Here is a 24899-nt window from a genome sequence, read left to right on the forward strand (position 1 = left end):
AACACTGAAGAACCTTTTTGGCACAAAAGAATAACTAATAATTACTCAACGTACACTTAGCTGGTGTAATCCCAGCAAAACAGCATACATTTCATAGAAAACTAGTCCTTTGGCATTAATAATGTGATCTGGATATTACATTATACCGGTATTGATACTTCTTGCCCTTTAATTGCCTATATGTCTAATATTTTCCTTCAACTGGATCATTATTTAGTTTCCATTATTATTTATTAATATTATATATTATCAACACAGGTATTTTTCCCCAAGTGATGGGCGTCCTGGTATGCAAAATACTAAGATCACTGGCGTTCAATACTTCGTGAGAGGAAATACTTTGTTAATTTACTCGACGACTTAAAATGAGTTTTAGTATCACGACATGAATTTTAATATTAACTAGAATACATTTTCTCAGTATAAATAAACTTCATCACAGACCTGATAGTGCCGTTTACCAACCAAAAGATGGCCGCTCTCCTACGCATTCTAGGAGGGCAATCTGCCCGAACAGGCTGAAAACGCCAAAGCTTCAGGCCAGAAGCAAACATGGCGCCGTGGCGTCACTATACGCAGCCAATGATAAGCCGTCCTACTAAAAAGGGATGGCTGGATGTCTCATGTGATTTTTACATAGAAAAAAAGAATGTCACTGCCACATCCCAAAATGGCCGCTGCTTCACCGCTACGTTTGCCGATAGTAGTCACGTGCTTGCGTCTCTGCGCTCCTGGATCTGGCGCCAAGTGCGGTGACTACGAGAAGGGGGCGGAGTTACTGTTGAAGTTTGGCGGGTTCCACAAGAGTAGATTCGGGAATTTCGGGTTGCACGGGTGGTAAGAGTTCGAAGAAGCCAGATAATTATTTTACAGAGGTAATGTTAGTATTCGTAATACTCCTGTCATAAGCTATCTTGTTGTTTGCTACATTCCCCTGTTTAACACCATGCCTCTCAAATGATTATCTTACAGACACTTTATAAAGCCTCAGCAGACTCTGCAGGCTTGTTGCATTAGGGAGAGTAAATACTAACATTAAAGTCGGTTATATACGAAACCAATATCGCGATAACTAACCTAGCATTTGTACAGAAGGAGAGGAGGGCCTTGCTCTCGTCGGCATACAATCTATTTGGAGAGCAAGTACCCTTTTCCTCCCCTGATGTCAGGTACTTTGTATGTATTTGCCTCGCTGGGCTGTCTCTGACAATACTTTGTCTTTCATATGCATTGTTTACAGGTGAAAAAGTCATCATATTTTGAGTAAAGACCTGCCCTGCTCTCCTTTTATGTCCTGTTGGGGGAGGAGGGGGGCTATATAATTGTATTGGCTTGATATATATAAGTGCTGCTTTTGTAAGGGCATCTCAGGGGTTACGGACGTGACATCGGTGTCACTGTATGGCATGTATATTTGTAATGCTGAGCTGACACTTAAATAAGCACAAGACTTTCGCTGTGTACATTCATTCTGCATGCCTGTTCTATTGACTTCTTCTACAACACTTTGATGTCACCAAATAGTCTTGAGTTATTAGCAGTGATGAGGTATTTTTTTCCTGTGATTTCATCTTCATTAGTAGGATGATCACATCAGCTGTTTTCCAGGACGTGTGTATTTCACATGGTACTGTCTGGTGTAAGGTGCTCTGCCATATGTGGAATATATAACAGAGTGATTAACTCCCTTGTGTCAGGACTTTGCGTCCTAGCTTCTTGGATACCAAACACCAAAATGATCACTGAGCGTCTAATACAGCAGTTCTCAACCTGTGGGTCGTGACCCCTTTGTGGTTCGAACGACCCTTTCATAGGGCTCTAAGACCATCGGAAAACACAGATTTCGCAATATATAATTACATAATTTTATGGTTGGGGGTCACCACAACATGAGGAACTGTATTAAAGGGTCGCGGCATTAGGACTGTTGAGAACCACTGTTCTAATATGTCTACTGGATAATGTAGCTGAAATTTAATTTTGTTGCTGCCTTGCCCTCTGGGAATTAATAAAAAGCATCCAGATTGTGCCATTGTGTTTTTTTTCGTTTTTTTTCCCTCTAGATAAGCATGTAAAAGATGTAGTTCTGTCTACGTTACTAAATATCTTAAAGTATTACAGTATTTTGGATACCAAGATTAGGTGGGCATCTGTGCCATTCACTTAATGTCTTTGTATGTTTGCAATTTCATAGTAATTGTAGAAGTTTGTATGAAGCATGGTTCTTAACTTTTTTTTTTTTTTTTTTTTTTTTTATCAGGGACCTTGTGTGGAATCTCATTGAGCAAACATGGAAGGTGTGTATTCTGTAAACTCTTTGCCCTAGTGCACATTTCTTTAAAGTTTTATATGCCGTAGAAACACAATTTAGAAGAAGTGTACCATTTCGCTGTAAAACACCTTGAACCTAATTTGGTCCTTGGTCTTGTCCTTACTTTAAAACAAGCGCAAGGCTAGCATAAGGCTATTTAGAAATCATTCACTGCGTTAACCTGTGCTAGCTCTACTTTGTCAGCTGCCTCGAGATGAACCTTGAGATGAAAGAGCATATTTAAAGAGGTCCTGTTACTTCTCGCATTGCGAGGTCTATGTCTTCACATTAGAAAGCTATTTCATTATTCTAGTCTTATGAGGGATTTCATTTATAGTGATGCAGAGACATTGTTAGCCAGCATTGAGCCAGCTCTTGGAGCAGTATCTACATATACCATACCTAATGCCAAGGTTTGTGTGTTCACAGTATTAAAAAAGTTATGTACTTACATAAAAAATCCCTGTTAATATTAATACTTTCTGCCTCTTAGATGATGCTGATTTAGACCTTTTAACATCATTATTGGAGGAGAACGAAGCTGCGGAGAGAAGTAGTGCTGAGCATGCTGGGCAGCCCAGTATCTCAAGTGATGAGTACGATGAACTTTTTGATGGGGATGAGGATGGATCTTACCATGAAAGTGATAATGCAGCAGAAGGACAAGATGTCGGGGAGGTGAAAGAAGATTTCTTAACCTTGTTTGGAGATATCGATGACATTGACGAGCAATCTTCTAATGAACCTTTATCTAAATCAGAGGACCATCTATCCGCCACCAGCCATGAGAAATCAAAGCAGGAACTGGAAGGTATTAAGTAAAATTAAGCTTGTTTAAGTCTTGTGTACTAGCTATGTTAATACATATTTGGCATCTCCAGAATATAGTTTTTACCTGTCCAAATCTATATCCATAGTGGTTATTGTTCTTTGTTTAAAACCTGGCTGTAGATATTGGGTTGCTGTGTATTTGTAGACACTGATTATGTAGGATGTTTGGCTTTATTACAAACATTGATTATAACTACGTTTCCATCCAAGAAAATCAATCAAGAGCATGAGTTGATGGTACCTCTCATTAAAGGCGAGGTGTATTGCATTGCACTTTTTGATCAGCAAGTCATTTATATATTGTCTTCATCTTTTTTTAATTTAAGATGAACTAAGGAAAATGCAGGAGCGCATGCAAAGATTGCAGGAACAACTACAACAAACTGCTCTTGCAAAGACTCCAAATGCCGACCTCCCAAAGAAATCACCTAGAGACCACATGAGGACATGCGGTAAGCTAGGTCAGTCTATTAGTGTTGCTAATTATATTCTTTGGATGTAATTGGCAAACAAATAGTTGAATGGTTCATACACAATGCTATTACATTCAAATGTTCCGTATAAGGGCTAAGATATGGCAGTTTTCTTCTTTGTAAATCCTGTTCCATTTTGGCTTTAGCAACAAAGGTCCAGTCCAGTCCCTTAATGGAAAGAAACCCCAAGACTGTGCAGGAATCAAGCTCTTTTGCTGCACAGCTCAGTAGCCCACCTGCATCAAAATCCCAGGAAACATTGAAGAGAAAACTCTCTTCATCAGGTAAAGCCCGTTCTCAATTCAGTATCTGTACCTACACAGTTGTACCATGATGTGATTTTAATATATATATTTAAATATAATCCCTACTTTACCTATACATATTGATGTGAATGTCAGTGTCAACATAGTGGTCATATTTGTTTCCTGCAGTGAATAAAACTCCTCCACAAAAAAGATCTCCCACTACTCATCAACCAGAAAAGTCAATTGCCAAGCCCAGTCCTTCCACAGGAACTCCCGGAAAACTCCCTGTTAGTCCACAGATTTCTATTGAGAAATTTTCCGGCCTCAGACTCAGGTACTATGACAAATGCATAAGATTAAAATCCTATTATTGATACTGATTATAATGGATGGATACAGAGGAATAGATTGGAACTGTTCATTATAGTGTAAGAAACTGCATCTGATTGTATTGCGGATGTGAACCTGTTATCCTTTCCATTTCACTACATGTGTGAATTGCCATTCAGGCTTTTGCATTTCAACTCATTTCAAATTATTTTATCACAGACTTCCATTCTTGGTTTTTATATTCTTGGTGTTTCTCTTGTTGGCTATTTCCGTAATTGGGTCTTTCCTTGGAGTTTAAACTCCCATAATGTTGCAGTCAACACAACTTGACCTATACATTTTAGATACTCTTGATTCAAGATTTAATGAACTATGGCATATGTATGTAAGGAACTTAGGTTGCCTATCCATGAGCAAGATAAAAAGGAAATATTTTCTACTATTCATACTCTTAATTGGAGAGCATAATTTGTCTGCCAGGTGCTCACAGGTAATTCCTGGGTCCAAAAGCCACAAGAGGAAAAAGACCAGTTTTGTCCAGGCAGTCAATGTGAGAATCCAGATCCAATAATCGGACACTAATTGTGTGTGTGTATTATATGGCCTTGTGACAGTTCTTGCATTTGAATGCATGAGAATAAACTAGCTTTTTCCATAGGAGACCAAGAGTATCATCTGTGGAGATGGAACGCAAAATGAATGGACGGAAGCTAATAAGACTGTCTCAATTACAAAGCAAAATTGCAGCTGGGAAACTAGAAGATGAAGATTGGGTTACATTTGGTGTAGTTCTGAAAAAAATTACTCCTCAAAGCACCAATAATGTAAGATTTTGTTTCAATAATATCACATGTAACATTTCATCTAGGCAATAGTACTTCTCAATTTTTCTTATGTATTGTCAGCCTCACAATTTTAATAGCCGTATCTATTTTAGTGAGGAGAAATTAACTCTAGTAGAATTAGGGCTGTGTATACTTAACTGTAATTATTCAGTGAAGGCAAAGACCAATGTATTGATAGTCAGCCTCGTATTTTTGTTGAGTAAACCTGAGAAAAAGCTTTTTCTTCTTAGGGGAAAACTTTCAGCATTTGGCGACTGAATGACTTGAAGAGTTTGGATTCGCACATTTCCCTTTTCTTATTTGGTGATGTACACAAAGAACACTGGAAAACAGATCAGGGGACGGTTATTGGCATCCTTAATGCTAATCCAATGAAACCAAAAGAAGGCTCTGATGAGGTAGAGGTTTTGCTGTGGTTTTTCTTCTGTTTTTGTATCTTGGGACTGTTTAGTGTCTCACAGCTGCCGCCCCTGGGCTCCTACTTTAACCCCTTGGCTGCTAAGCCATTTCCCACCCTGGTGCTAAGCTGGTTTTCGGCATTTTGGTGCATCTCACGTTTAAACGCGTTTGTAAGTAAATTTCTTGGGAATAAACTATACAAACCATATATTGTTGTTTTTTTTCAGCACACCCAGCAGATTCTAAATATACCATTTTTATATGTGTATGTCTCATCAGGTTTGCAAAATATAGCCAAAAATGGGGAAAAAAGTGTAATTTTTCACTTCCGACTCAATAAAAACTAGTTTGTAATTTGATTTTTCTAAACTCTAATATCAAAAGCTGTGCTGCTAAATATTTGTAGTAGGGAACCGCTCTAAAATAAATGGAAATTGAGAACAGTAGACTGTTTTTCTAATATTTTATTGCTAAAAGTTACATTTATTAGACTATCACAAAATACATCTTTACGTTTAATGCATGGCTGGTGTGGATTAAACAGCTCTAGCTGCCTGGGATGTTAAAATATGCCAACAAAACTATATATTTTTAGAAACTACACCCCCAGCCGCAGCAAATGAGGTCTTTGTATTTGTATCACAAATCTGACGTGCACAACAAATAAATGAATATCCCACAAAAATTAAGTTAAAAGCGCCAAGTTCATTTGTCTTGCGCACTCCAGTCTTGTGCTACGAATACATGCAGCCCCTCATTTGATGCGCCAAGGGGTGTAGTTTTTGAAAATGTATACTTTATATACCATAATTTAACTTTCCAGCTGTCTAGAGCTGTCTAATTGCAGACATCACCCCTAAATGTTTTAAGACAATTTTTGACAAGATTCTCCAATCTGCCATATCTGAAGTTAAAGTGGTCTAGACATCTGGGAAGTTAAATTAGGGTACATAAAGTACACATTTCATGAAACTACACCCCTTGGCGCTTCAAATGAGGGGTTACATGTATTTCTAGGACAAAAGTTGAGTGCACAAATAATGATGGAATATGTCGCTTTGGCTAGAAAATGTTTTTTCTAACCATAGCGACATGTTCATTTGTGTCTTGCGCACTCCAGGTTTGTACTAGAAACACATGCAGCCCCTCATTTGATGCGCCAAGGGGTGTAGTTTTTGCAAATATGTACTTTTTGTGCCATAATTTAACTTCTTACGTGAGCAGTAATGCCACGTCAAGGCTTCAACCCTAATTACTCAGACGCACACACACCATTCTTTCCCGTTACAATCCCAAAGAAATGATGGTAAAGGGAGAAAAAAAATCACTTTTACAGCAAAAATAAGTTTTGCAGTAAAAATGCAAGGAGCTCCAGGGATGAGATGGTTACTCACGTACCACACAGGCTAAATGGCTGATTTTAATATTTGCAGTTCATCAGGATTTCAAAAATTGTCTCCCTCTACCGTTGGCTAAATTTAGTATTGGCCATTTTTAAAAAGGGAATGTGACTTTTCATAGCTATATGATCACTGAGGTAACATTGGCTACCACGGTGATTATTTAGCTAGAATACTTAAACTTTTTTTGTTTTTTTTAAAGTTAAACTAGGGTATGTTTAGATAATTTAACTTGGGGGTCTCTAGGCAATTTTGATCTTTATCTGCCTTTAGAGACCCCAAATCTTTTATTTTTTAATTTTTTTTTTTACTTATTTTTTTACTTTTTTCACAATTCCAATGGTATATGTTGGGGGTCTGTAGCTGCTTAGATGCCTGAGATACAGGCATCTAAGCAGCATGCCCCCATACCGCTTTAACTGACAATTGTCAGTTATTAATAAAGTTGCGCGGTCGCATCATTGCGCGTGCCATCACCGGCCGGATCGGGTGGCCCCGGTGATCCTCCTCAGTGTGAGGGGCAGATCGCCGGGGTAGGTGGTGATGGGGGTCCACAGACCTCCATAAAGGTAGGAGAGTGCTAGCGACGGCACCATGCCGTCGTTAGCAGTCAAGGGGTTTTAAGTATATGCTTGCTCCTTGTTATCAGCCTTTCAAATATTTGATTTCTTCATATTTAGGTTTGCATATCTGTTGACAACCCTCAAAAAATACTGCTGTTGGGAGAAGCTATGGATTTAGGAAAGTGCAAAGCTCGCAAAAAGAATGGTGATCCTTGTACACAAATGGTCAACCTGGTGAGTTAAGCTTTCTCTGTGTGCTGCTTTTCATAGTAACTATGCAGCGAACACTGTCATACTTTTACAGGAAGGCTTTTTTGGTCTAAAACAGCCTGTTGTATGATACCGGAATAGTCTCTTACCCCTTGGTAATGAGGCTAGATTATCAGCCTTTTTGCTGATGTACAATATTTGTGAGTTACAGGGTGTTTAGTCACATGTCAACCACATTTACAGTACTGTGCTTTTCAACTGCCTGTACACAACATCGCTATTTTATGTAAATACAGATGTTTAGGCGCAATGCTGCGCAAAATTATTCTGCCCCCCTGTTTCTGCCCCCGTCTCTCGTGTTTCTGTACTGTATTTTTAATGTTTAAACACTGAACTACAAAACAAATGACTGCAGTTACAATTGGTTTTCTTTTGGCAAAATTATATTGATTAAAATAAACCAAATGTCATGTATTCAGCCCCTTGTGCTCTAGAAGCTCCTTGTTCACACACAAATTCCCCTAAGGACTCGTCCACGTTCAACACGGATAAATGTAAGGTTATGCACATGGGGAAGAAAAATCCAGGCTGGGAATATGTATTAAATGGGAAAACACTGGGGACAACTGACATGGAAAAGGACTTAGGAGTTTTAGTTAACAGTAAATTTACCTGTAGCGACCAGTGTCAGGCAGCTGCTGCTAAGGCAAATAAAATCATGGGGTGCATCAAAAGGGGCATAGATGCCCACGACAAGGAAATAATTCTACCACTGTACAAGTCACTAGTCAGACCACACATGGAATACTGTGTACAGTACTGGGCACCAGTGTACAAGAAAGATATAGTGGAGCTGGAGAGGGTTCAAAGACGGGCAACCAGAGTAATAAGGGGAATGGGAGGACTACAGTACCCAGAAAGATTATCAGAATTAGGGCTATTTAGTTTGGAAAAAAGACGGCTTAGGGGGGATTTAATAACTATGTATAAATATATAAGGGGACAGTACAGAGATCACTCCCAGGACCTATTTATACCCAGGACTGTATCTATAACAAGGGGACATCCTCTACGGTTGGAGGAAAGAAGGTTTCTACACCAGCACAGACGGGGGTTCTTTACAGTAAGAGCGGTGAGATTATGGAACTCTCTGCCAGAGGAAGTGGTTATGGTAAACTCAATAAAAGGGTTCAAAAGGAGCCTGGACGTGTTTCTTGAAAGCAATAATATTACAAGTTATGGATATTAGATTAATAGGGACAGAACGTTGATCCAGGGATTTATTCTGATTGCCATATTTGGAGTCGGGAAGGAATTTTCCCCCTGGTATGGGGCAATTGGCATCTGCTTCATAAGGGTTTTTTTGCCTTCCTCTGGATCAACACAGTAGGGACACAATATGTATATAGGTTGAACTTGATGGACTTTGGTCTTTTTTCAACCTTATGAACTATGTTACTATGTTACTGTTCTCTACTTGTGATACATTAGGCTTGTAAAGTTTAAGGATAAAATTCCCGTTGAAGAATCAATGGTCTTCATTAGGGCTGCAACAACTAATCGATAAAATCGATAATGAAAATCGTTGCCAACGAATTTCATTATCGATTAGTTGAATCGATTTTTATCGATTATAAAATGAGGGTTTTTCCAGAGCAAACGCTCTGAAAAATACCCCTCATTATATAAACCGTTTCAGTGACTCACAGCAGCAGCTCCTACTTACCAGCCCCTCCCTGTAATCACTGTGACAACTGGCCCCGCCCCCTTCCTTCTCCCAGAAGGCCAGAACCACATGGCTGTGACACTCATCTAACTGTAAGTATAAAATTAATAATTGGGCTGCTGAAAGTTAGGGGAGGTGGGGTTTAATTTAGGGGCAGTTATGGTTAATGGCCCCACGTCACCACGCGGGGGCGCTGCTGCTGCTGTCTGCCCAGGAGTCTGGGCAGACAGCACAGCCACTCCGAGCCGGCCCCCGAGCCTGACGGAGTGATCCTGTAGGCTGAAAACGCGGTTGCAGGAAAACCAGCAATCGTGTTTTCAGCTGCCACAGGCAGCTTCAGGGAAGGGGGTTGTGTGTTGACCTGACCCAACACCCCCCAGCTGCCTGATCGCTCCATGAGAGCGACAGTGCAGCGTTAACCCCTTCAATGCCGTGATCGTGACATTTAGGGGTTAATTTCCATTTTGCAAGGGGCTCTGCTGCTGTTGGTCTGCCTGGAAGCCCAGGCAGACCAGCAACAGCAAAAACGAGCCCCACAAGCCCTTTGATGATTCCTGTAGGCATGGAAGCCTACAGCAGTCATCAGAGACTCCCCCCCTGCAATGGCTGATCTATAGACCAGCAATTGCTTCTCAGCCGCCAGAGGCAGCTTCAGGGACGGGGGAGAGGGTTCTTCGGTCTCCACATGAATGTGGAGAGCAGCCCCAACACCCCCCCTGCTGCCCGATCGCTCCATGAGAGCGACAGTGCAGCGTTAACCCCTTCAATGCCACAATTGTGTATGACACATTCGTGGCATTGCAGGGGTTAACATTTGTCCCCACAAGCTTGTGGGGAGTAAATATCAGTCAATGCTGTGCTCCAATGGAACATCAGCATCGAAAAGAGTTAAAAATAAAAAAAAATTTAAAAAAAAAACAGCACTGACCTAAAAGTCCAGGGTGCTTCGAGGTCAAACGCTGTGAGTTTAGTAAGTGGGCTGATGATGATCCGATCACTCCTATGGAGTGGCATATGTGGGGGGCAGCGTGGAGTGGGATATGTGGGAGGCAGCGTGGCGTGGCATATGTGGGAGGCAGCGTGGAGTGGCATATGTGGGAGGCAGCGTGGAGTGGAATATGTGGGAGGCGGAGTGGAGTGGTATATGTGGGGGGGCAGCGTGGAGTGGCATATGTGGGGGGCAGCGTGGAGTGGCATATGTGGGGGGCAGCGTGGAGTGGTATATGTGGGGGGCAGCGTGGAGTGGCATATGTGGGAGGCAGCGTGGCATGTCTGGGAGGCAGCGTGGCAAGCCTGGGCTCAAACGTGCATAAATTGGGGGGGGCTGGTTGCGAAATAAAGGCAAGAAATTCATTTTATCAGTTTTTTTTTTTATTATGCTGTTTGTATTTAATATAATTTGTTTATTACATTATTTTAAATAAATGAAAAATTTACATTTTTTTTTATCCGATTAATCGAAAAAATAATCGGCCAACTAATCGATTATGAAAATAATCGTTAGTTGCAGCCCTAGTCTTCATGCTCCATGAGATTTGCTGCTTGACTAAACTTGGGTCCTAAACTTGTATGTATGTTATGCACCTTTGAATCTCAAGGCAGGTAATTGCTCTCTGAAGTGTTACTTTTCTTTTCTGTAGAATGACTGTGAATTCTGTCAGTATCATGTGCAAGCTCAGTACAAGAAGGTCAGTGCCAAGAGGGCCGACTTACAGTCCAGCTATTCTGGCCATGTTCCTAAGAAAACAGCCAGAGGTGGAAACGGCCTGAGAGAGCGGCTGTGTCACAGTGGCTTTCACTATGGCGGTGTTTCTTCCATGGCATATGGAGCCTCTCTGTGAGTAAAATACCTCTACTTTTTATTCTCTGAAATACTGTCACTTGTGACCAATACAAGAGAAAAGTGGTACTGATTTAATGTGAGATTCTGAAAAGCTGTATTGTGGATTGGGGACTATTGTGTATTTTTATTTTTTTTTTGTTTCAATTGATCAAATCCTTTTTATAGCTTTGCTAAAGTTTATTAGGTTTAGATAAACAAGTTTTTTTGGTTTTTTTTTTGGTGGGGGCTAAACATGTTAAAATCTTGATTGTATGTCAAACACACACAACTAAAAACAGTTCATGTCTTCATTCTATTAAGGAAACTGGTATTCAAGAATTTTTACAAAAAATCTGTTTCGCTGGTCTGCATGGCATTTGTTGAGACATGCGCGACTACCACCTTCTTAGTAGTTTCTTTCCTTTCAGTGCTACAGCTGCAGCACCCAAGAAAACTGTCCAGACAACACTCTCTAATATGGTGGTTAAGGGAGCAGCAGCCATTGCCTTAGAAGCACGGCAGAAAGTAGGTAAGTATTGATGTTTTTAGTGTACTCCAGGGCATGCCTCATCTAGTCATGTGAATACACTATATGGACAAAAGTATTGGGACACACCTTAACCCCTTCAGTCCCCTATAGACGTACCGGTACGTCCATAAAACGCATCTAAAGAAAACCCTATGGACGTACCGGTACATCCTGACCTTCTTGCAGGTCCATGCCGCTACACGGGAGATACGCCTGTCGTTTGGCAGCCTGGACCTTGCTCGTAAGCTACATTCTAAAGGAAATATATGGGATATTGAGAAAAAAAAAGAGGTAATAGGAGTAAGTGGTTGCAGAATGTAAAACAACCTAGAAATAAGAGCCAAAGGGAGGAATGTGGGTTACAGCTTGTGACTAGATTGCTGTATGCAGATGCTTGGGATCATATATAGAAAGTAGTTATGGCTGCATAAGGTTGGGGGGGGTGGAATCAGGAGAATAGAATGAATATAAAAATGTTTTTGTAAATATACAGGAAAGTCTCTGAGCTTGAATTCTTTCAGTCCTTGCAGATTTCAAGCTTGCAGATTCTTGGGATGTTACAAGGAACAGTTCTTGCACAGTACTTATGATTCTGTCTCGATTTCTTTTAGCTGCTGCTCTGCAAAGCTCCGATGAGCTCAAGCAGTTAATGAGTACACCAACGCCTGGAGCGCTTAACTTAAAAAAGCATTTGTCTAATATAAAAGTTCAAGGTATGCAGCACAATTTCACTTGTCCACCACTATATATAGATCCTGTACTGTTGATCTAGGAAACTATTACGCCCTGTGTATGTATGCATTGCATAAATGGGAAGTTATATGGGCTTTTTTGCCCCAAAGTATGAGAAACCCATGTCTCATTTGTCTTAATGCCTGGTTAAATATTTTGTATTTCCCAAATAGATAATCACTGAATATGAGAGAAACTCAAGATGTGGTTTAGTTCTTCCAAATATACTTCTGTATTATGTGTAGATTATACATTTATTTTTTTTTTGACTCGCATGCGGCTGGTTCTACAATTATTTATAAAACCTGTCTGATTATTGATCTATATAAATTTAAAAAAAAACCTGTCCTTCCAGGGAATATCACAAACCAAGGTCCATCCGTTCAGTCAATATCTGCCACAGAACTTCTGAAACGACAAAAGCAGATGCTGCTGGATGCAAGGAAGAAGCGTGCAGAAGAAATTCAGAAAAGGTTATTTTGCTACACAACCTTTTTTGTTTTTACTCTCCTGGTTTCAAAATTGACAATGTGTTCACATGGTCATCCAAGGATTAATTTTTCTTGACTAGAAATGACCAAAAATGCATTGTTCTCGGCACTAAACGTTTGCACTTGTCCAAAACTACTGCAGTAATGTAGCTGTGTTTAGCCCTCATTTATTTTCGTGGGATTTAAAGACCTGTTTTGGAACATAACTTTTTAATTTTTAAAACCAAATATTTCTATGTACATAATCTATTTTTTTCAAAGATTTCTTGACAGCACTGACAAGTCGGAGCAATTGGGTACAGTGACAACCATAGGAGCTACAGCATTACAGTCTCCAAAGCCAGCTGCAGTATTTCCTAGTGAGCAGAAGATGACCACCCCCAAGTTGGGCCGTGGCTTTTCTGAAGGAGATGATGTTCTTTTCTTTGACGCCTCCCCTCCCAGTGCGCCAAAGCTGAGTGTTTCTGGAGAAGCTAAAAAGGTATTGAGCTGACATGTCAATAGTGTCTTAGTCCCTAAAAGCAATTAGAATTTGTGTGTGTGTGTATATATATATATATATATATATATATATATCTCTATGGATAACGTTGCCATAAAACATCTCATAACTTTGTTGCTTGTAAAATATTCTCTATATGAAGTTACATGTTGCTAGAATGTAATATGTTCAATTACTTGATACTGTCTTTGTATCCAAGTTGGCAATGAGTTAGTTTTCCTACTTTTATATTATGTGATAACCTGGTTGCAGAGCCTGTTCAAACCTCAGGGCCACAGGGTCAACTCAGTCCTTCATCCTTCAGAGGTCAATAGAGTCGTACCATAAATTGGGTAATTACATTTAATTAAATCCTAGAGTCTAACTGGGAGAGGCACTGTATAAATACTAGTTATTTTATGTAGTTAATGTCTTTTTTTTATATATAAAATGCAAAGTACACTTTTTTTTTTTTTGTGTATTTTGTTTAAGCTTCTAGCAATTCGGAAACTACAAGCAAAAGGCCAAACTCTTACAAAGGTGGACCCAAATGGCATCAAAAGGAAACATGCCAGCTCAACAGATGTTGAGCAGGTGGTTAAAAGGGTGGATAAGCACTTACTGTCACCTGAAGGTAATCGGTCCCTCTTAAACTAGATTTCCTTTATAAACGGTATACTTTCCTTTAGGAACTTAATTCTGATTAATATAGCAATTTAGTTTTGTAAAGATAAATAAAAACTTTGTATTATGTGCCTTTGTTGCGGTTTTGTTCACTGAAAACCTGGGTAGTGTTTACAGATTAAAATGAGATGTATTAAAACTTCACCATATGTGTATACTATAGTATCTATATAGATATGTATAGACATAGAGACAGATATAGAGATATAATTATCCTAACATTGTGTAAAATGTTTAAAACAAAAAAACAAAAACTCTCGATATTCGCTTGGCTTATGTCTTTCAGCAAATAGCTGTGAGTTATGCAACTTCTTCTGTAAGCCTGGCAGATTTTAACACATGAAGACTAGAAACTCAGCATTTGTTTCCCTGATCCCTGTATGAACTGTGTATAAATTTGACCATCTTTTCCTTGTGCTCTTCAGCTCCAGATGAGCTGGAACCTGCCATGAAGAAACGTAGGGAGCAGCTGGCCTATATGGAGTCTGAAGAGTTCCAGAATATTCTCAAAGCCAGGTCCAAGCACACTGGAGTCCTCAAAGAGGTATTACAGTTTATGATACAAAGTCGGATTAAGTAGTACACCACTGCCAATCTCTTCTACAGCCTGTTCCATGCATATATCCTCTCTTTGGGGTTGGTTTAATGGATGTGAACATGCTGGAACATGCCATTGCAAATGTGTGATGGGTTTCTTACCATCAGTTTTGTTTCAGCTTGTTCCATTATTAGACCCTTCACCTGTAATCTTGCTTCCCAAAATTATACCTTAGGCAGAAGCAGAGATTCAGGAAAAATATTTTGAACCTCTTGTGAAGAAGGAGCAACTGGAAGACAAGATGAGGAGTATTAAAGAGCAAAAGTGTCGTGTAGTAACCTGTAAAACGGTGAGTAAACTGGCTGGATACTTTGTTAGCTTCTTTTTAATATTTTATTTATTTTGGCTTTTAAAAATGGTGACTCTTCCAGTACCAGGAAATATTTAGGGCTTGTCATTTGGCCCATTGTGCTAAAGGAAAGGGAGAAACTGTTATTTAATTTATAGGAATTTTGTTCCACTTGATGGAATTCATCAGGAAGGCTCTAGGTTTTTACGTTTTGATGGTTTTATTAAATTCAATCATTTTAGGATAGTGTGGTTCTTACACCCAAGTGTAAAAAAAAAAAGAAATGGCACCTTACAAATCCCAGATGTACAACTCCATATGAATGTGTATGTATGGTTAACAAAAAATGTTTTAGTTAATTGTGGGCAATGGCAACTCATCTACTTGAAGGAACTGGATCTGGGAAGTAAAGAATACAGCTACCCCAAGGGTCTCATTTCCACGTGAAACATACGAGCAGTGGACTGCTAAACAAATATATAACTTGTGTGGGAAGGCTAAATGAGAGACAGAAATTAGACTCGTTTGGCAGAAATGTTGAAAATGCTGTGATTCACAAGTGCAAAATTGCATTTCTCCTGAAAGGATTAACATTCTTTTGATCTTTTGTACACAGTGTAAGTTCACACATTATAAACTTCTGGATACTTGCGTTAGCGAAAACCATGATTTCCACTGGCATGATGCTGTGAAACGTTTCTTCAAGTGTGCCTGTGGCAACAGAACCATTTCTCTGGACAGACTGCCCAAGAAGAACTGCAGGTATAACAGTTGTTAAGGAAGGTTCCAGTAGCACCTTTTATTTGTTATACACTTAACCCCTTCAATCCCAGGGGTTTTTGGTACCTCAAGTCCCAGAGCAATTTTGCCATTTTTGCGCTATATCGGTTCAGCGATTATTCTGCAGTGACGCAACCCGCAAGGGAATGCGCGATCGGGCAGTTTAAAATGTTACATCAGATCAGACAGCAGAAAGTCAGGGGGGGAATCCAGGCTGTCAAACAGCCTGATCTCCCGTGCAGCGGCAGGGATGTGTTCCTGACGCTGCGAAAAGGGCTGAACCTACCGGTACGTCAATAGGGGATTCTTGGGATGAGGTTTTTTTGGACGTACAGTACGTCCATAGGGGATTGAAGGAGTTTAAAATAGCCTCGTGATTAGTAAAATGTAGAAGTCATCAAACACAATATATGGCCAAACGAATGAGGACACCCCCCCTCAATCTCATTACGTTTTGGTGTTAAAGCCATTCCTATTCCAAATGGGTGTATAAAATGACGCACATAGGCAGCCGTCTCCATAGGCAAACGGTAGCATGGGGCATGCGGTCATTTGTTATGGCACTTGTCATATGAAGCCACCTTTGCTACGTCAGTCCAGTTAGTGCTATTGTAAAGTGGAAGTAGTAGTAGTGGATCATGTACACTTACAAATTGTCTGGAATTCTACAGAGGGCAAACTGCCTCTGTAAATCAACACAAGCACTGTCAGGAGCTTCATGAAATCTGTATTGCACAAACCAAAGATCACTGTATGTAATGCTGAGCTTCGGCTGGAGTGGTGTAACGCACACGCTCACTGGATTCTGCAGCAGTGATTAACTTCACTATCTGGAAGTTTGTGTTAGGTAGATTTCTCCTGGCATCCACCAACCAAATGCATAATGCCTACTGTAAAGTCTGCACAGAGCCCTGACCTCAACCCCACTGGACCTTTGGCATGCCGAGTGTTAGGCCAACATTGGCGCCTGAACGCACAAATGCTCTTTTGGCTGAATGGGTGCAAATGGCCACAGACACACTCCGAAATCTTATGCCAAGCCTTCCCAGAAGAGTGGAGGCTGCAAAGAGGGGGCAACTCAATATTAATGTCCATTCTTTTGGAATGTGATGTCCAATAAGATTAGTCAGATGTCCACATGCTTTTGGTCATAGTGTACATTCATTTAGTCACGGAATCATGTAGGTTGTTACCTACTGTGCTGAGAGCTCTATTCTGCATAGCGTTAGCCATGTTGGATACAGTTTTACATTTCACTAAGAAGTTAGGTGACTCTGTATTTATATAATGTGCCTATTTTTTTTCTCCTTCAGCAACTGTGGGCTCTTCAAGTGGGAGAGAGATGGCATGCTTAAGGTAACATTTTGTCTATTACACACTGCCTACGTAGCTTGTAGCTGCCTATGACTATTTTTGTAAATGCTGCCTTCACTAGTAAGACTATCATGGCATTTTATTTTGTCTACTGCGCACTGTATGTCATCTTGCTTAAAAACCAGTTTTAAAATGTACAACCTTCTAGAACGATGTCTTTTAGTAATGGAAAACATTACATTTTAAACAAAACGGTAAATGATCTTTCATGTATACAGACTTGGGAGGTAGAGGCATGAAGGTGGTAAGGCCACATTTACAAAATGAACAGGATGCATTAATTATCAATTGTGAGAAACCTGCAGAAGCAATAAAATTATTGGTGCCAATACTGTAAATCAGGTGCATAGGCTGTAAAACACTTTGATCCCCTGGTAATATAGTTTATTCATTGCTACTGATTTTAATATCCGACTTACTCCGAATAAGTTGTTTGTGTTGAGCTGATGGCAGTAGTTTTACAGATGGTCTGTTTGGATGGTGCATTTATGTAAACTTTTTGCGTTTTCATAGGAGAAACGTGGACCGAAAATTGGAGGAGAAACACTATTGCCAAGAGGAGAAGAGCACGCTAAATTCCTTAATAGTCTCAAATGAGCTCGTAGGACAGACTCCTTTTGAATGACATGTGATATAAGATGGGTTACGGGTATGTGTGCTGTGTCTCAGAACTCTCTCATTCTGCACATTGCCATACAGAAAATTCATTCATTAGCTTTGTTTGATGGAAGTAAGTTAAATTTTTTTATCAATGGCTCATAAAAGTACACAATACACTCAATTAAATGCTGCTATGTTTTGCCTCTGGGAGGCTTATTCTAGAGACTCTTCAATCCCCCCCCCCCCCCCCAAACTAGTCTTTCTAATCAAGCAGAATATGGGACCTGGGTTTCTTTTTTAATATGCTGCTTGTTTTTAATAGATAACACTGCTAATCTGTTTCATATTTAACATTAATATTTTATTGTCCAAAGTCTTTGAATCGTGGTGTTAGTCCCCTTTTTTAAATGTCTGTGTCACCAATATGCCTAAAAAACGCATTAAACATAAGTTTATGTTCGTGAGACGTGTTCATGTTACCAGTCATTTTAGCGGGTTGTATTTCTTTTCTTTTTTTTTTTTTCCTTTGGACTCTCTCAAAGCTCAATCTTTGAACACTTTTTTTTTGGGGGGGGGGGGGGTCCATCCCCATTTTCTTTCACTGCAGATGAGTGTTCCACAGTAAATGCTATATCATTAAAAAAAAGATTGAGTATTCTAGCCAGAAGAATAGGTCAGTCTGTAAGGGTTGTCAATCAAGTATCTTGTCTTTTTAAAGTGTGTAAATATGTACCTGTCCTGATATTTTATTTGAAATGCTTGTTCTGGTTACAGTATGTATAAATGCATGGAAGGAACTGTCTTGGTCGTGTTTCTGTAAAGCATTGTATAACTGCTACTAATAAATGTGAAATGACTTGTATGAAGTCTGATGTGATGTCTGAATCGCATTTTAAAAGCAAATTTTGTACATATCTGTTTTTTTGTTTTATTTGGGTTTCAAATTACATACAAGATTACATAAATTATTTGTCTTTCTCTGCACGTAATCTCTGCTATCCCCCCCAAATGTTAAATTCTGGGGGGCGGGGGCCCATACACGCCTTACTACAGAGCAGGTTATAAAAATGCTGACTTAATCACTGCTCCCCAAAAAAAATAGGCGAAAGTAACAAACTTACAACACAAAGTATAAGCAACAAACAATTAATTAGGACTTTGAAGGGGAAAACACTGGGTGTGAACTATTTAAAACCAGTACTACTCTTAGATGTTCTGGCGCTGGTAAAGGTAAGAGGGAGACAGTCCGTCATAATGCCACTGGCGCCATTGTTCAATTTGTTCACGGCTCCGTTCTTCTTGTTCTACGGAGGAATTTGAAAACCAAATATAATTGATAAAACATTTGAATATCAAAACTAAAGTAACGTAACCCAGCGTCAGCTTCCTTCTACAGCTGTGTTTCTCAAACCTTTTCCAATCCGTAAATACCATTGAAAACCCGTCCAACTTACTGTTACGGAACCTCCTGGGCCTCTAAAAATAAAACGGAGGGAAAAAATCCCAAAACGTCTTCATTGTATGTTAAAATAAGATACGCAAGGACCTTAAGTAATAGCAACCGAGAATATGCTATACTGTTGTTCATGAAGAAGGTGAATAGCGGGTGATTAACCAAAATATGAAGAAGCTAAAATATGTTTCCTCTTCATGAAAGGATTCTGTAATACGTCTCCATGGAGTAACTTCCCCCAGCAAACAGCGTATGGTCAATATTTCCATAAGACATCAGACTTAAATGTGTTTGGACAAGAAGGAAAATATGGATCTTGTCTGCACACAAACATCTCGTCAAAGTAATACACGCAGACACCACTGTATCTGACTAACGCTTTCTTACCATCCTGCTCTTCCTCCACGTAATTCTCAAACTCATTTCTCTGTTCTTCGTAATATTCTCTCCTGCGCTCATCAGCTGCCAGCTTTTGGCGGTTTTCCACTGAAACATACATTAAATGAAGCCAGCATTATGTAAATGTCTATCAAATGTGGTGTAATGAATACATGCTCAATATATAGTCTCGTAACTGGAACAAGACCACTTGCGTATTAAGTCAGCTTGTAAAGGCACTCAATGTCCAGCATTCATGGCCAGATCAAATCTGTAACATGATTGATCCTTTTATCTGAAAAAGTGAAGGCCCCCCCCCTCTGTACATACACACCTTTCTATACCCTGCTAAGTTCCTATGTGATAAAATCTGCAATGCAAATTGGCCCCTAACTTTCCAGTAGGCTGGTGTGTCATAGCATAGCTGGGAAGAATGTGTTGTAAGAGCATGAACCTAAGGCTTCTGATGCCTGTACATGCACAAACAAGTAATGCTCTTGGTTCACACATGCACATTTATATATATGTGTGTGTAGGAAATATACAAAGTAAAAAGCTGCACCCTTGTGTCGGCTTAGATCACTTCAGTGCAGCAGAATTAATGGTGTTACCTATGCTGTGCTGTCAAGAGAAATACTTGAATTGGGCCTTTTTTGTTCACTTCTGTAGAATCCATATAGGCAGCTTTACATTTACAGCATTACAAATCAGACCAATGGGATAACGTGTTGAACCGGACCACTATTTGTCCATCTCCCACAATGTCCAATTAATAACGTGTGCTTGGTTATTTGACAATTGTACTGTTCATGATAGACACCTTAACAACGATACAAACTAAATACTTTACAGTGCATCACCAGTTACTCTTCTACATTACTTTTTTTAAAGCACTATTGTATGTTAAAGCAATGGTTGTTTTGCATATTAGTATTTGTTCTGGGTGTTGGCACATGAACATTCTCTATTTCCTTTTTTTCCCTGAGTATTCTCGATCTTCAGTCTTTAATTCACCTGGATGTGGCTTGTTCTTCAGGAATTATTACATAATGATAACTTGCTCACCTATATTTAATGGGTTATAATGTGTGTATTGACAAATAAATCTAGACCCATCATTTATACACCATAATTACAGTCTGTTCCCCGTTTCCTTCCCAGAATGTATTTAGTGGCTTTAAAGTAGGTGGTTAAACAGGTTCCCCACAACTCAAACAGGAGAACTAGAAAGTAACATTACTGCTGGGCTACAAAGCAAGGCATTCATAGAATTTCTTGCATGGTGACTACAGTGATGTTACTTCTATGTTTTCATTTGCATTTTGTAGGATATGTTCTTCCACAGTAGGGGTATCAGGGGCATTAAACCACCTGTTTAAGAATAAAATGTAGGGCCACCAAGCCAATGCTTGAATTTCTTTTTTTAATCTTCACTTCTGTTTTTTTATATCTATTTTGTGGGGTTCTTAAGTGTTTTATTTTTAAATGGACCCATTTTCTGAGCTTAAAATTAAAACTTAAGGGCCCTGGTTAACAATAATGGAGTATGGTAATTTAAAAACAAAAAAAAATTTCAGGTCTTTGGGTGACAAGGTGGGTAAAACCGCCACTGCTCTGGAAGTTACTTGGGTATGAGGGTGTAGGACCCACTTACAGCTATTTACTGTATATTGGTAGTAGAGAACATGGGTTATGGGCACCCATCATACTGGCACACATATTTAAACACACTCTCACACTTATATAAATTTACACGCTCACGGTAACACACATTCCTGCTTACATATACTTGCACTAACACAGAGATACTGACACACACTTACATGCTAACACATAGCCCCCTCACACACTTACACATTCATGCTCACATACACATTCATACTCACATACACATTCATGCTAACTGGCATTCGTGTTCCAGGTCGGATTGGCCATTTGTGAACAATTTTGGACTGGCACGGGAGGGGGGACCCTGGTCTTGGAAAACCAAAAAGTGTGAATACAATGAACATCATTCTTAATATGATACAGATATAATGCTTTGCAGATATTTGGCGAAATTTGGCAAAGTGAGTCTGAAAATCAGCTTCATCAATTTGGTGGTATTGACAGTTCAATGCCATCTATCTATACATCTATCGCCGCTTATCCATATGTCTTATATGCTTCTAGCATTAAAGGCACAAATACATCTGCCATAAACCAATTAATTAGAACACCACTTTAGAACGTAACTTCATATTGTAGTTTAATTCTATAATGTCTTACTTTGAGTAAACTAATCTTATCAGAGCATAACTGTACAGTCAGAATAATAATATTATTTCTTTCCCTCCTTTTCAAGAACAGATAGTGTTAGCGTGTATGCACAGTGCAAGCTGTTACAGAAGTTAAGAGGAGTTATGAAGAAGGTATGAAGCGTTCTAAGAATCCCCCCCAGTTCTTTCTCCATGCTGCCCTGCGCCTCCTGCAGCAGCCTGGTGCTGTCCAGCACATACCACAGATACTGTGCCGCTCTGTCTGTAACATGCCTCAAGTACTGTGCCGCTCTGTGTAACATGCCTCAAATACTGTGCCGCTCTGTCTTGCACAAGCTCTCAAAGTTTTTCATTGTACAAGGTAATGTAAACATCCTTCCAGGTGGAATAACTATAACTTAACCCCTTCCCTCTAGGTGATTGCTCAGCAAAGTTATTCCATCCTTTCGTTGTGAAGTCAAACAACCAGAGCCCTCCACGCCTTCAGTTTGTATTCATTAAATTCAACATGTTATTGCCGGTACAACTCATTGTACATACCGTTAACGTGCACATAAGAGAAACTAATAATTCAAGGGTGCACTTACGGTATTATGACATAGTACACAATACTATACATATCTTAATTATTGGGACTTGATTCTACAAACATACCGTATTCATATTTTTAGCATTCTAAACAAAGCTTGGTACAAGCAGGTAAGAGTCATGTAAAATAATCTAGCAGCGGGAGGATCTTTCACAGCACCTACCATAGGCAGGTTGTGAGGATAGAAAATTGTCAGAAAAAATAAATGTAAATTAGTCTAAATAATAGCTTTGGTTGGGTCATCGTGTCCAAAGATAACACACACAAGCATCTCAGGGATATGTACAGTGCTAGCAGGATCCTGAATTATTTAAAGGAAACTGGGATAAAAAAAATTAAACATATTGGCAAGAAACAAACACCCTCACCATTTATTTCATCCTGGGATTTAGGTGATCTCTTGCTACGTTTCTTGAAGAAGTTTGTAGCCTCGGTTTCTTTCATGAAAATCTTCTTTTTCAAATCTAGGTGGAAAGGGACATGTAAAAACACTTTCATATTTCTGATTCGGTCTACGGCTAATGCGCGAGTACCTTCTACAGCTTGGAGCTTGGTTATACAAAGTGTGTCTAGGAGTAGAAACACTTCTCCACCAAACTTTTCTGTTCTATTGTTTTTTAAGTTCTTGGTAGATACTGATCCCATTTCACTAATTTGTACGCTATAAAACAAACCCAAGGCTGAAAGGCTTACTCGTGGGAGATACTTACTCTCTTTTCTCTCAGCAGCCCCATCATCACTGCTTCTGACGGCTGCACTTTCACACTCCTGCAAAACTGGAGAATTGGACACAGATGTTACATGTTGGTTCCTACAACTGGTACACTGATGATACAATACCAGTTTCTTCCACCAAAGCTTCTCATCACAGCAGCCTCAATCTATGTTTTGAGTGGATTATGAATCATACATTCTACTGTTTCAAAAAAGTTTCATATTGTCTGAAACTGGTTGACCTGGATACATGGCTGGAGTCAAAATAATTACTACACGGCAAACATAAACCACATTTTATTAATTATAAAGTTGATATAGAGTCTGACATCACAAACTCAGTTTATACAATCTTAATTAGAATTATCTTGTTTATACATTTTTTCTGTAGGAAGCTGGTTTGCGAAATGCATCACGTATACATTTGCTACCTAGTCATCTGAATATTTGCAGCTTATCGCATCTGATCGGTGTTAATAAAACCATTTAATAATTTTTAGTGCATTTCATATCTACCAATCTACATGGATAAAGTCACCGAGATCAGTAGTGCATTCTCAGAATATTACCATCTGCATTGCTATAGCTTTTCTTTATTAATCTAAAATGAAATATTGTTCTAAATATTCTATTAATGCCACTTACTTGCTAGCAGCACCACGGCTGCTGCACAGGACAGAAGCAGGACTTGTTTCCAGCTCATCTTTTGCTGAGTATTTCGTGCCTTGTCAATATTCTGAAAAGGACTGAGAGAAGGTTACAAATTCCTCATGTGTCAGGAAGGTAATGCAGGAATCTGGAATGCTACGGAGAAGGAGGAGCAAGAACTGAGTGCTAGTGGCCTCAACAAACACAACATTCTTGCAATCTGCCACCCAAGAACTCATGGCCACTATCCTGGGCAAATGACCACATTTTTAATTAAAATTTGTCCAATCAAGCACTTTGGGGTTAAAAAAAATCCATGTTGATATTTACGGTTACTCAGCATGGATCTGCACCAATAGGGAGGAGAGATAAAGTGATGAAGGAGACAATTGAAGACAACAAAAAAAAGCGTGTTTCCAAAACGTAGTAGAACATGCAAGGCGTTTATGGTGATATGTTGGTGTGAGCACCTGAAACAAAGATAAAATAGGGTAATAGACATTAAAAAACTAAAATATACATACATAAAAACCTAATAAAAAAAACAATGATACAAATGTTGTACAAATAATATTATTGTTAATCAATAAGGTGATTATTATGACTGTATGATGCTGTGCTCCTGAAACGTTTCACCGTTACGGCTTCTTCAGAGGTCACTAGCAAATGTAACTATTTAACCTTTTCTAAGTATTATTGTTGAGGGAGGTGTTATATAGAGAAGTATGCTGAACACGGCAGAAAGTGGCGCATGCGGTTATAGCTATTAGCCACACACTGGAAGCAAAAGTAATCATAGCTCCTTTAAGGTTCAGGGAGTATATGGCGGTGGATTGGTAAATTGTGGCATATGGTAATATGTGTGTATTCCTTGTTGTCCTCAGATAAGGAGGCTATTTGGTGTTGACGCTGATGTTATATGCTGTGTTATATTTAATGTGTTGTCCCTCAGAGAGAGGTATACGTGGTCTGTTCCTAGCCTGATATATGAATATCGGTCCAATTTATTTATTTACATTAACATTTTATTCTGTTTCATGCTGTCATGGGTGATTTAGAGAAATCACAGGACTACTTGAGCTAAATCATCAGGTTTCTTGTAAAGGTATCTAGTTTCCTTTTTTGTCTGATTTAACTGATTTA

At 39.3% G+C, this 24899-nt stretch overlaps 2 protein-coding genes across 2 annotated transcripts; one reads left to right on the forward strand and one right to left on the reverse strand.

The window, feature by feature from the left end:
* Positions 1 to 670: 670 nt before the first annotated feature.
* On the forward strand, positions 671 to 17713 carry LOC149298813 (protein MCM10 homolog). Its single transcript, XM_089487105.1, has 21 exons — positions 671 to 806; positions 2064 to 2142; positions 2261 to 2297; positions 2774 to 3122; positions 3469 to 3603; positions 3762 to 3899; positions 4050 to 4197; positions 4852 to 5017; positions 5269 to 5436; positions 7518 to 7634; positions 10977 to 11173; positions 11587 to 11687; positions 12299 to 12400; positions 12775 to 12892; positions 13172 to 13391; positions 13884 to 14025; positions 14501 to 14619; positions 14849 to 14962; positions 15579 to 15724; positions 17056 to 17098; positions 17630 to 17713. The coding sequence occupies exons 1-21, from the start codon at positions 671 to 673 to the stop codon at positions 17711 to 17713; spliced, it is 2859 nt and encodes a 952-aa protein (XP_089343231.1).
* Positions 17714 to 18922: 1209 nt separating this feature from the next.
* On the reverse strand, positions 18923 to 23811 carry UCMA (upper zone of growth plate and cartilage matrix associated). The gene is made up of 5 exons (XM_089487106.1): positions 23754 to 23811; positions 23105 to 23170; positions 22763 to 22858; positions 19557 to 19655; positions 18923 to 19020 (listed from the first exon to the last, which is right to left on the reverse strand). The coding sequence occupies exons 1-5, from the start codon at positions 23809 to 23811 to the stop codon at positions 18923 to 18925; spliced, it is 417 nt and encodes a 138-aa protein (XP_089343232.1).
* Positions 23812 to 24899: the final 1088 nt, after the last annotated feature.

The sequence above is a fragment of the Sceloporus occidentalis genome, unplaced genomic scaffold (assembly GCF_023333645.1).
Source record: "Sceloporus occidentalis isolate IW3139 unplaced genomic scaffold, rSceOcc1.0.p SCAF_31, whole genome shotgun sequence".
NCBI classification, from domain to species: domain Eukaryota; kingdom Metazoa; phylum Chordata; class Lepidosauria; order Squamata; family Phrynosomatidae; genus Sceloporus; species Sceloporus occidentalis.

Bases quoted from the DNA above. Each gene is read 5' to 3' on its own strand.
- LOC149298813 (XM_089487105.1), top strand. From the start codon at position 671: ATGGCCGCTGCTTCACCGCTACGTTTGCCGATAGTAGTCACGTGCTTG. The intron at 14,620-14,848 runs GTATTACAGTTT...ATTATACCTTAG, and splicing joins ACACTGGAGTCCTCAAAGAG to GCAGAAGCAGAGATTCAGGA. The intron at 17,099-17,629 runs GTAACATTTTGT...GCGTTTTCATAG, and splicing joins AGAGAGATGGCATGCTTAAG to GAGAAACGTGGACCGAAAAT.
- UCMA (XM_089487106.1), bottom strand. From the start codon at position 23,811: ATGAGCTGGAAACAAGTCCTGCTTCTGTCCTGTGCAGCAGCCGTGGTG. The intron at 19,656-22,762 runs GTGAGGGTGTTT...TGTATGTTTCAG, and splicing joins ATCCCAGGATGAAATAAATG to TGGAAAACCGCCAAAAGCTG. The intron at 19,021-19,556 runs GTAAGAAAGCGT...ATTCCTCCGTAG, and splicing joins CGTGGAGGAAGAGCAGGATG to AACAAGAAGAACGGAGCCGT.